This window comes from Mercenaria mercenaria, chromosome 19, assembly GCF_021730395.1.
Source record: "Mercenaria mercenaria strain notata chromosome 19, MADL_Memer_1, whole genome shotgun sequence".
NCBI classification, from domain to species: Eukaryota; Metazoa; Mollusca; class Bivalvia; order Venerida; family Veneridae; genus Mercenaria; species Mercenaria mercenaria.
In genome coordinates, this window is record NC_069379.1 from 37964710 (window position 1) to 37977542 (window position 12833).

Genomic DNA, 12833 nt, shown 5'->3' on the forward strand with positions numbered 1-12833 from the left:
GACCTGGGTCCATTTTCATCATTGTATAAATTCTGAAACTTGGACTTGAGAGGGGCAAACAATAAAATTGCAGTATCTTTATTTCTAGCAAATTTAAACCAGTGAAATTTGACTGAACTGTTTGTAGTTACAGAATACATGTTTTATTATAATGTGGTCTAATATAACAATGACAGAGCAATTTTTTTTTTCAATTCAAACATAAAACTGATGAATACAGGCCCAGTAATGAAAATGTGCAATTTCTTTAGACTGCTATGTTCTCAGTACATGTACTCGGTATTTCATGGCTGGTACTGAAATCCATTTGCCCCATATAAGCAGTATTTATAGGAGAGATCGCCCTATCATTAGTGTTTTAAGAAAGTTTAAGCCGTTAGAAAAACATCACTGATATCAGAAAAACATGGATGCTCGGCGTCTGCCCACCCGATCTTTGTCTTACCATTTCTAAAAATAGAATATACGATGGATTTGTATACAAACACGATCTCTCCTATTGCTGAAGAGTGACAAAATGCTACACCAGGATACATAACCAGAAATTGCAGATTTTCTTTCCTGGGCCACTACCTTAATTTACACATCAGAGCTTGGTAAGAGTTTTTAAGAATCCAGTATATCATATTTATTTCATGTTTTTCAGTAGATTATCGGAATATTAGAGTGAAATATATCTGATACTTTTCATCTGTTATTTTCATAGCAAAAAAAGGTAAAGAAAATATAAATTGTGTAAATTCTATCAGAGCATGAAATAAAATAAACAATTTGTTTGTTATACATGGAAGATCAGAATATCTTTCACTCATGAACACCATATACCACTTGTGAAAATATAATATATTGGTGAAGACTAGTGTTAAAGATATTTCAGTCTTGTACTGAAATAAACCAGTATTCTTTTTCTTTGTTTTGTTAAATTACAAATTAACAAATAATTATATGAAATATATGAAATTTTATTAAATCAAATGAAAATCAAAAGGAAAAAGGTACAAAATGTATGTTATTTTTATTTTATTTTTTTTCTGTAAGATCAAAATATCTGTTCTCATGAACACCAAATTGACCATTTCACCAGAGGCCATTGCATTTCGTGTTCACTCATTGAACAGTATCTAACACTGAACTAAACAAATACCATCTATAATAATGATATTATTGTTCCGTTGGGCATGAAATTTTCGTGGTTTTGGTCAAAACAGCAATTTCCTGGGGATATGAATTTGTGGATTTTAACTTTTGAACGTAAAATGAATTGAAAGTTTATTTTTTCATTGGGATTAAATTTCATTGATTTATCCATCCACGAAATCTACAAAAATTAGTCCCCCACGAATACTAAGATTTCACAGTAGGTTATTAGCTTTGTAGCAGGAAATGTGACCGCCCTGTGTCCGGCGTCGTCCGGCCGTCGTCCGTCGTCAGCAATTTGACTGTTAACACTCTAGAGGTCACAATTTTGACCCAATCTTTATGAAACTTGGTCAGAATGTTACCTTTAATAAAATTTTGGACAAGATCTATATTGGGTCATCTGGGGTCAAAAACTAGGTCACCTGGTGAAATCAAAGGAAAAGCTTGTTAACACTCTAGAGGTCACAATTTTGGCCCAATCTTAATGAAACTTGGTCAGAATGTAACTCTCAATATCATCTTAGATGAGTTTGATATTGGGTCATCTGGGGTCAAAAACTAGGTCACCTGGTGAAATCAAAGGAAAAGCTTGTTAATACTCTAGAGGTCACAATTTTGGCCCAATCTTAATGAAACTTGGTCAGAATGTAACTCTCAATATCATCTTAGATGAGTTTGATATTGGGTCATCTGGGGTCAAAAACTAGGTCACCAGGTAAAATCAAAGGAAAACCTTGTTAACACTGTAGAGGCCACATTTATGACTGAATCTTCATGAAACTTGGTCAGAATATTAATCTTGATGGTCTCAAGGTCCATTTTTAATCTGGGTCATGTAGGATTAAAAACTAGTCACCAAGTGAAATCAAAGGAAAATCTAGTAAACACTGTAGAGGCCACATTTATGACCATATCTTAATGACACTTGGTCAGCATGTTGATCTTGATGATCTATAGGTCAAGTTCAGATCTTGGTCAGTAGGGGTCAAAAACTAGGTCACTAGATTAAATCAAAGGAAATGCTTGTTAACACTCTGGAGGCCACATTTATGACTGTATCTTCATGAACCTTAGTCAGAATGTTAATCTTGATGATCTTTAGGTCAAGTTCGAATCTGGGTCATGTGGGGTCAAAAACTAGGTCACCGGGTCAAATCAGAGGAAAAGCTAGTTAACACTTTAGAGACAACATTTATGACCATATCTTAATGAAACCTGGTCAGAATGTTGATCTTGATGATCTTTATGTCAATAGGTCAGGTGAGCGATACAGGGCCTTCATGGCCCTCTTGTTTCTAACATTGTTGATACCAGTATGTCTTGTTGGAATCCAAATAACAAGTTCCCAAGTGTGATTTATTGTAGAATAACCCAAGTTTTTCGTTCTTATGCGAAACAATGTATCACTCAGACCAACAGCCTTTGTGATATTTTCTTATGCATAAGAACTAAAAACACGGGTTATTCTACAATAAACCATGCTTGAGAACTATATTTACTTAATTATTGTTTAGTAACCTCTGCATCTATGAAAGCCTCATCACATTATAACACAATGTATTCAAATAAAATAAAAACGAAAAATTTACAAGATAATGACCATACAGTTTGATCCACCAGATCCATAACCAGGTTTTTGTAAATTTCTGCTACATTACCATGTATTTTCGCTTATAATATGCACTTGATTATAAGACGCACCCTAACATCTAAAATGCAATCTGGGGTTTCTCTTTCTTTTTATTTCCTTCTAGTACACGCTTATAAGATGTTCCCCACTCTTTTAACTGGAAATTTAACTCATAAAAATGTGTCTTATTAATCCCCCGCCTTGGCGGAGGGATTATAGGAATGGTCTGCGTCTGTCCGTCCATCCTTCCATCCGTCTTTCCATCCGTCCTTCCGTCCGTAACACTTTCGTGTCCGCTCCATATCTCCTAAACCCCTTGAAGGATTTTCATCAAACTTGGGTCAAATGATCACCTCATCAAGACGATGTGCAGAACCCATGAGTCAGCCTTGTCAGTTCAAGGTCAAGGTCACAACTCAAGGTCAAAGGTTTGAGCCTGCCATTTTATGTCCCTCTATATCTCCTAAACCCCTTGAAGGAATTTTATAAAACTTGGGTCAAATGATCACCTCATCAAGACGATGTGCAGAACCCATGAGTCAGCCATGCCAGTTCAAGGTCAAGGTCACAACTCAGGGTCAAAGGTTTGAGCCTTCCATTTTGTGTCCGCTCTATATCTCTTAAACCCCTTGAAGGAATTTTATAAAACTTGGGTCAAATGATCACCTCATCAAGACGATGTGCAGAACCCATGAGTCAGCCTTGTCAGCTCAAGTTCAAGGTCACAACTCAGGGTCAAAGGTTTGAGCCTTCCATTTTGTGTCCGCTCTATATTTCTTAAACCCCTTGAAGGAATTTTATAAAACTTGGGTCAAACGATCACTTCATCAAGGCAATGTGCAGAACTTATGAGTCAGCCATGTCAGCTCAAGGTCAAGGTCACAACTGAAGGTCAAAGGTTTGAGCCTTCCATTTCGTGTCCACTCTGTATCTCCTAAACCCCTTGAAGGAATTTTATAAAACTTGGGTCAAATGATTATCTCATCAGAACGATGTGCAGAAATTATGAGTCAACCATGCCAGCTCAAGGTCACAGCTAAGGGTCGAAGGTTTGAGCCTTCCATTTGGTGTCCACTCTGTATCTCCTTAACCCCTTGAAGGATTTTCATCAAACTTGGGTCAAATGATCACCTCATCAAGAACTCATGAGTCAGCCATGTCAACTCAAGGTCAAGGTCATAACTGAAGGTCAAAGGTTTCAGCTCTGTATCTCCTAAATCCCTTCAAGGATTTTCATGAAACTTGGGTCAAATGATCACCTCATCAAGACGTTGTGCAGAATTCATGAGTCAGCCATGTCAGTTCAAGGTCAAGGTCACAGCTAAAATCAAAGGTTTACCCCTTTACTATCCATAGCAGTGGCGGGGGATTTAGCTGTCTTTCAGGCTGCCTTGTTTATGCGGAAATATATGGTATGTATGATCTAGATAGTTATTACATCATGCTGGAGACCTCCAGAGTTTTAAGTTGGAACTTCTCAAATTTTACAGGCATTTATAACCCCCAGATTTTGGTTAAAAATGATCTTTCATTAAAATTGAAGTTTTGTCATATAATGCACATTAGAACAATAGTTTTTAGCTCGACTACTCAAAGAGTAGCTATTCCACTCACCCTAGTGTCAGTGTCACACCTTGGGTTAAAGTTTTGTCTGCAAGTACATATCCCTTTCATTTAAAGGCATATAGCTTTGAAACTTAATATTCCTTCTGTTTCAGGTCAAATACCATCCTCACTGGGTCAGTCCCATAACTCTGACATGACTGATTGTATTTTGGCCAAATTATGCCCCCTTTTGGACTTAGAAAATCCTTGTTAAAGTTTTACATGCAGGTTACTATCTTCAAAACTAATGCAGATGTAGAATTGAAACTTAACATGTGTCCTCGGTGTTATAATCTTGTTGATGGCATCAAGTCCCATAATTCTGACCTGCATTTGGGCCAAATAATGCACCCTTTTGGACTTAGAAAATCCTTGTTAAAGTTTTTCATAGAAAGTTGTTATCTCCAAAACTAATGCAGATATAGATTGAAACTCTATAGATTTTTTAACATTCAGTGTAATATTCCTTCTTCTGGGACAACAATTTGAATAATCGAGCATTGGCTGTCTTACGGACAGCTCTTGTTTCTAAACTATATTTGAAATGCCAAGTAAAGAAGAAAAAGCAAATTCGATGAATTAGTATCCCCCGCCGAAAGGGTTTGTGTTGAGGAATGGAAAAAAATATTTCTGGTAAAAAGTTAAGGATGTTACTAAGAAGGAAATAATTTCATTAGTCAAAATCAGTTTAACAGATAATGAATGCTATTTTTTGGTGTGGGGGGTGGGGAGGCAGCGGGGCAGACCGGTTGAGGGTACAAAACATCACATGTTGGTTATAAATATTGATGGAAAATTAAAAATTTCAATGCTGGATAGTGAAACTGACAACATCTGAGGTAATGTGAGCTGTCACTGGAGTGTTTAATGACTCCAATTGTGGATGAAGGTATTGCACAATAGCCTGAGTCTGTGTCAAAAATGATAAGTATAAGAGAGGTAAAGAAAAAGTGTATCAAAACACTATATAAGTACATTCTAAGCAAAAAGGGGGCATAATTCATTAGATATTGGTGCAAGAGTTATGCATCTTGTGTCATATGATGTGGGTGATGATATGGAACAACTACTTCAAGTTTGAATCAAATTGGTTTCATAATAACTGAGATATAGTGAAAATTAACCTTATATTCTAAGTAAAAGGGGGCATAATTCATAAAAAATGGTGCCAGAGTTACGCATCTTGTGTCATATAATGTGGGTGATGATGTTGAACAATCGTTTTAAGTTTGAATCGGATACATTCAGTAGTAACAAGAGATAGAGTGAAAGAGCATCAAAACTTTAACCTGAAATTCTAAGTAAAAAGGAGGAACAATTCATGAAAAATTGGTGCCAGAGTTATGCACCTTGTGACATATGGTGTGGGGGATGATGTTGAACAACAGTTTTAAGTTTGAATCAAATCCATTCAGTAATAACAATGATACATGTGTAGAGTGAAAGTGCATTGAAACTTTAACCTGAAATTCTAAATAAAAAGGGGAAATAATTCAAGAAAAATTGGTGCCAGAGTTATGTACCTTGTGTCATATGATGTGGGTGATGATGCTGAACAACTATTTTAAGTTTGAATCAAATCCATACAGTAATAACAGAGACAGAGTGAAAGTGCACCAAAACTTTAACCTGAAATTCTAAGTAAAAAGGGGGAATAATTCATGAAAAAATGGTGCCAGAGTTATGCGCCTTGTGTCATATGATGTGGGTGATGATGCTTAACAACTATTTTAAGTTTGAATCAAATCCATACAGTAATAACAGAGATAGAGTGAAAGTGCATCAAAACTTTAAACTGAAATTCTAAGTGAAAAAGGGGGATAAATCATGAAATATTGGTGCCACAGTTATGACTTATGTCAGACAATGTGGATGGTAATGAGGAAGAACTGTTTCAAGTTTAAATGAAATCCATCAAGTAATTACAGAGATAAGTTGAAAAAAAGAAATTGTAAAAAAACTTTAACCAAGGTGGAGACGCGGAAAGACGCTGACGCCAACGCCAGGTTGAGTATGATAGCTTTCTTATACTTCGTATAGTCAAGTTCAAAAGGGAATTGATTTTTTTTAGGGGGTGTGGGGGTGGTGGGGGGGGGGGGTGGAGTAGAGGTGGGTGACCAGGGCAAGGTGGTGAACAGGTGTGTGTACACAACTTCACATATTTATAATAAATGTTCATAGAAAAGAATGAAAAAAGTTGAATGAAATTCTACCAATTGGTTGGTTTATGTACAAACCTGTAGATTTTTAATCAATTAAAAGGGCAATAAATCTAAGGAAAGTTGACCAATTAAAAAAAAATGACAGGCATCATCGAAGTATGTTGGTGCATATTTATTTCAAGTTTCATGAAATTCTACTAGCTTGTTACTAAGAAATGTGGATTTTTTATTAAATCAAGGGCAATAACTCTTAGGGAAATTGACCAATAAAAAAAAAACTTGATTGGCATCATCACAATATGTTGGTTCATGTTTATTTCAAGTTTTATGAAATTCTACCTGATAGTTACTGAGATATGGCTGCGGACGGACATTTTTTGGCATTTTTCATTAAATCAAGGGCAATAACTCTCAGGGAAATTGACCAATCAAAAAAAAAAAAAAATTGACGGGCATCATCACAATATGTTGGGTTCATGTTTATTTCAAGTTTCATGAAATTCAACCTGCTAATTACTGAGAAATGGCTGCGGACGAACACACAGACGGACGCAAGGATGTGATGGATGGACAACGCCATTTCAATACCCACCTCTCGATTTCATCAGCAGGGGTAAAAAGATGTCTGAGTTGGGAATTGAACTTGGGCTGCCGCGGCAATAAAAACTTTGCCGCTGTCTTTATCAATACATCACAGAAGAATAGTAAGTAATGACCACTTGTCCTATAGCAACTCATAAGAATTAGAAATCAAGTTTCATATAATTTTGTTGATGAAAACAATGGTTTTATATTCAGCAAACTGTAATGAAAATTTGGGAACAGGTTTTTCATATTGCTTTTGGTTTCTTTATAATTGCCTAATTCTCAAAAACAAATTTAGCTACAAAATAATAGAACTTCCTGAAAAAATGAAAAAAAAATTGCTACTAAAACAACTGAATATGAATATATTATAAATTGCACTGAAATTGTCATTTTCTATCATAATCTGGCCGAACTAGCCTATTTACAGCCACATCTAAACAAGTTTCAATTTTTACCCCTGCACAACTTACAGATTACATTCTACCAATTCAATTCCTTATTTATTTCATATTAATAACAAAACATTCAGACCTCATTTTCAGCACTTTAGAGCATTTCAGTGATATGAAAACCATATATGGTCATTTAGTATAACATGTCTTCTTACAGAGCTCCAGATAAGCTGCGTATTTGCATATTTAGCAAATAAAACCCAATTGAATTCATACAGTGTGCGTAATGAAGCGCAAGTAAAATTCCTAATACCGAATTCATAAAAAATAGCTTGCGTATCGCATTTTCCTTATTACTAGAACGGCTACGAGACTTAACGCTAGATTTGACTGACTGGTTATATGTTACCGCAGAACAGGTTGCAATTTATCAGAAAAATCACAGGACCATTCAGTCGACTGATAGGTGTTATTTGGATACTTTGTAAACAATATTTCGCTGATAAAATGTAAAAGAGTTGAAGAATAAACATTGTTGCAGCACAAACTAATTAGTGGGATATTTTGCTGTTCAACAATGACAGTTATCTGTTTGTGACTATGTAGTGTCACCAATACATGATGATATCTTTTGGGAGAATGCACACTGTGGTGACCACATCGTTCGGGATATTGTGGATGAACTGATCTCTGACTTCATTAAAAGTGAAAAAGAAAACAACAGTATGGAACATTCATTACAATTTTAAATACATTTTTGTATTAAACATTGAAGGGCGCCATAAAAGTACTTACTAGCTACTTAGTCAGTCCTGTTCAATGATATATACATGTACCATGTATGCCTCTTTCTCATAATTTCGAGCCTTCTCATTGATCCGAGCCTTTGGAAAATTTGCACTTGCAGCCATTTCCTGTTTCTAAATTTTATATATGTTATGGCAAATCATATGACAGTTAAACAAAAATAAAAATAAAATAGCATTACTCACATTAAAATAGAAATATACACAACAGAAAAATTTGGCACAAAATTTGCTTATCTAAAATCACTGGGGTAATATATAACCTTCTTATAGAAAACAGAAACTACTTATTGTAAAACTTTTTTGTCTGCAAACACAATTATATATCTGTCCTTAATTTTAAAAAAGAAATTTTTCAAAAAAAGCCTTAGTTTTTGAGAGCTCGTACAAATGACACAAGTCTTGGTTCAGTGAGAAAGTATCTGGCTTTTTCAGAGGGTGAGGGTAATCATGTGAAAGCCTGGATTATTCATTGACAACAGTCCTTATTCTTTTTCTTAATTGGGATTTTTTAAGTTTAGATGTTGGAGTATGAAACAATAGCAAAGACTCTTGTGAAACTTAAAACTGTTACCGACAAGAACTGAAATACTGGTTAAGGGGCTCGGAATAACGAGAAAAGGGCATATACTGTAAGCAAAAAATAATCAATTGTTAGTGCGAGATTGGTAAAATACCAAATTGGTTTTAGCAAATACCCAATTACTTCTGAAAATGCTGGGTAATGATATTTTTTTAAACAGTTCAAATTTCGAATACCCAATTCAGACAAAAAGTAATGGGTAAATACCCATTTGCACCAAAAGCTTATCTGGAGCTCTGTTCTTAACAAAAATAGAAAAATATTGACATGACATTGTTATGTTGTATATAAGAAAAATAATCTGTTCTGAGAAACATCAACCTCTGAAAATGCCCCCATGAAAACAGCCAGTTAGCAATTACGCGTAGGTAGACATTTTTCGCAAAGAATAAAACTTATTCCAGGAAATTTACAATGAAAATGATCTAGATCTATTCTCAATACAATAAGCAATAAACATAAGCCAAAAATTTAACTGTCACCTCCTCATGTCACTCATTATGCAGATTTCATCCATAGCATGGAACTACATTTTAGACTACTTCACATGTAACACTGAGTAGTCACTTCTGGTTTGGTGTAATCCGTCCTTCTAAATGGCGTACATATTCACCTAATGATGATAAACAAGTGTGCCAAGGTCTTACAGACCTTGAGAAAAGGTGGACATAAACAAAAAATTTAACCAATAAACTCAAATTTTCTAAGTACAGAAAGGGCCATGATTTTAACAAAATGAATATCAGAGTTATAGTTCTTGGCCTACTAATTCACCTGATAATGACAGACAAGTGAGAAAAGTTTCAAAGCTGTAACTTTGATGGTTTTAGCTCGACTATTCGAAGAATAAGTAGAGCTATCCTACTCACCACGGCGTCGGCGGCACACCTTGGTTAAGTTTTTCGTACCAGTCCACATTTTGACAAAGTCTTTTGAGATAAAGCTTTGAAACTTTCAACACTTGTTTACCATCATCATGGCCAGTTATAGGCAAGAGCACATAACTCCATCAAGGATTTTGGCTGAATTATGGCCCCTTTTGACTTAGAAATCATGGTTAAGTTTTTCGTACCAGTTCATATTTTGACAAAGTCTTTTAAGATAAAGCTTTGAAACTTTCAACACTTGTTTATCATCACCATGGCCAGTTATAGGCAAGAGTACATAACTCCATCAAGGATTTTGGCTGAATTATGGCCCCTTTTGACTTAGAAATCTTGGTTAAGTTTTTCGTACCACTTCATATTTAGACAAAGTCTTTTGAGATAAAGCTTTGAAACATTCAACACTTGTTTACCATCACCATGTCCAGTTATAGGCAAGAGCACATAACTCCATCAAGGATTTTGGCTGAATTATGGCCCTTTTTGACTTAGAAATCTGGGTTAATATTTCGTACCAGTTCATATTTTGACAAAGTCTTTTGAGATAAAGCTTTGAAACTTTCAACACCTGTTTACCATCACCACGTCCAGTTATAGGCAAGAGTACATAACTCCATCAAGGACTTTGGCTGAATTATGGCCCCTTTTGACTTAGAAATCTTGGTTAAGTTTTTCGTACCACTTCATATTTTTTGTAAAGTGTTTAACATATGGCTTTGAAACTTCTATCACTTGTTTAGTATAATAGTCTCTATCTGTAGGAAAGAGAACATAACTCTGTCATCTATTTTGGCTGAATTACGGCCCTTTTTGGACTTTGAAATTTGTTCTGTGTTCATACAAGTCCATGTTTTGTCAAAACTATTTGACATATGGCTTTTAAACTTTGAACACTTGTTTATCATTATGATTTCCATCTGTAGGCAGGAGTACATAACTATTCTGACTGAATTATGGCCCTTTTTGGACTTTGAAATTGGCTCATATATTGCCATTTAGTGCAAGACTTATCAAAAATCAAAGTAATACAGGAACATTGTTTGTCTAATCTATTTATTTCTTTTGTCTGAATATCCGTGGAAATATTTTGACCCCATTCTTAATCAATTCTTCGAATAGTCGAGCGCGCTGTCATCAGACAGCTCTTGTTGAGAAAAGGTGGACCTAAACAAAAATTTCAGCCAACGTCAACGACGATGATCAAGTGACGACAATACCTCATAGAATTTTATCCAAAATTGGACAATCTAAAAATGGCACTCCATCATAACAGCAGTGCCTTATAATGTTATGCCTCTATGCCTCATGTTACATTATGTTTTGCATAATTCTTTTTAGTCACAGTTTATACATACAATATGTCCAGTCTTTTTGGCTAGCAAGAAAATCTTTGTGCAGCTAAATGTTTATACATCACAGTCTTAATCTAATGTAATAAATCAAATCTATGAAAAGATACTTTGTTAGCAAATAATGAAATTAATCTAAATAGTTCTGATTTAATTGAGACAGCAAAATGTCTGCGCCAGCATGCCAGGAAAAATATTCATCATTATTTATTTCAGCTATGGAAAAAAAAAATATACATCACTGCATTCTCCATTAAATCCATTTATTGAAAATATAAAGTTAAAAAGTAAATGATTCCCAGCTATTTACTACAAACTCAAATTTTGCTATAGCACCAAAAATATTGCTTGTAATGTTTTAACCCTTAGCCTTTTGGCGGCAGATGATTCTGCCTTTGCGACCAGTGCAGACCAAGATCAGCCTGCATATCCGTGCAGTCTGATCATGGTCTGCACTGTTCGCTATTCAGTCAGTAAATTTTCAACAAACACCCCTTCAAATAATAAATGGTATTGCCCAAATTGAATGATGGACCAGTCCATTATAGAAATATAGCAGGGTTAGGGTTAATTTGGAATAACAAAAGCTTAACAACTTGGAAAACAGTGTCAGTTTGAATTTCCAGCTTTGCTAGGGTAGAATACTAATTACACAAAGTAAACTTATAGGCTCTTTAATTATAATATTTGTTGGTCTTGCCCACTTTGCCTCAGGGAATCGATAAATTGGCGGTGGACTCACTTCAGCTTCTGTACAGTTTTGTAAGAGTCTCAGAGTTAAAAAGAAATTTTAGCTGGACTTGGCAAACAATTTACCTGGTACAAGACTTAGTATTAGAAGTTTTGGCTGTATACTTCTGGATCAAGATGATCGAGCTCTTTTAACATAACTATAATGTTTATTTTTCTACATTATTTCTGTCGTAATCCACAGGTTATGTCCATTTGCCTAATTTCTCACATGAAGAACTTTGCTCTTGAATTCAATTGTCTTTTCCCATATTTTCATTTGTTATTTATTTACAACACTACTTTTTTGTCCATGGAGTTTCCTGTCCCAGTAGGTTTCCGACAACACTTTCAGGGCTTGTTCTGCAGCATGTTTCACTATTTGCTTTTCACTTGATGCCAAATCATCATAATCACTATTACAGCCTGAAAATAATATTAAATCTGATTAATACATTTACTTTCATAAAGTAAAACATGGACCTTTAACTGTCAAATATTAACACTATCTGATTCATGTGGAGAAGTTGGCAGTTACTTGCGGAGAACAGGTTTGTACTGGTACAGGATCTAGGAACACTGGTTAGGTTAACTGCCCGCCGTTACATGACTGAAATACTGTTGAAAAAACGGCGTTAAACTCAAAACAAACAAACAAATAATGTCTGCTTCATTACCTGACCATCCATCAAGGGATTTCAATGTTATATGGCGCAATGTTTCCAATAAGATGATGTGTCATGCACAACTCTCAGACACCTAGCTAAAGGTCAAGGTCACACTTAGAGGCAAAAGGTTAATAGGGTCTGTGTTATATCCACTACATAGAAGTTCAAAAGAAATGAAAAAAATCACAATTAAAGTCCAAGAAATCTACCTAATTGGCAATTCCTCTGGCCATCTGATTTTTGTTGAACCCGCTTGGGGATGTGAAGACGTAGCTGTCCAAATGGCTATTCGGTGTA

General features: G+C 35.2%; 1 protein-coding gene and 1 long non-coding RNA gene across 2 annotated transcripts in view; one reads left to right on the top strand and one right to left on the bottom strand.

The window, feature by feature from the left end:
* The window catches only part of LOC128551160 (kinetochore protein Nuf2-like), a 36006-nt gene continuing 23173 nt past the window's right edge, over window positions 1-12833 (bottom strand). The window contains exon 3 of the mRNA XM_053531648.1: window positions 1-12294. Within this exon, the coding sequence (XP_053387623.1) occupies window positions 12247-12294 (48 nt within the window). The 3' untranslated portion in view covers window positions 1-12246. The remainder of the gene's footprint in view (window positions 12295-12833) is intronic.
* Window positions 8102-12833, top strand: part of LOC128551161 (uncharacterized) — a 22151-nt gene continuing 17419 nt past the window's right edge. The window contains exon 1 of the long non-coding RNA XR_008368658.1: window positions 8102-8240. This is a non-coding gene — a long non-coding RNA (uncharacterized LOC128551161). The remainder of the gene's footprint in view (window positions 8241-12833) is intronic.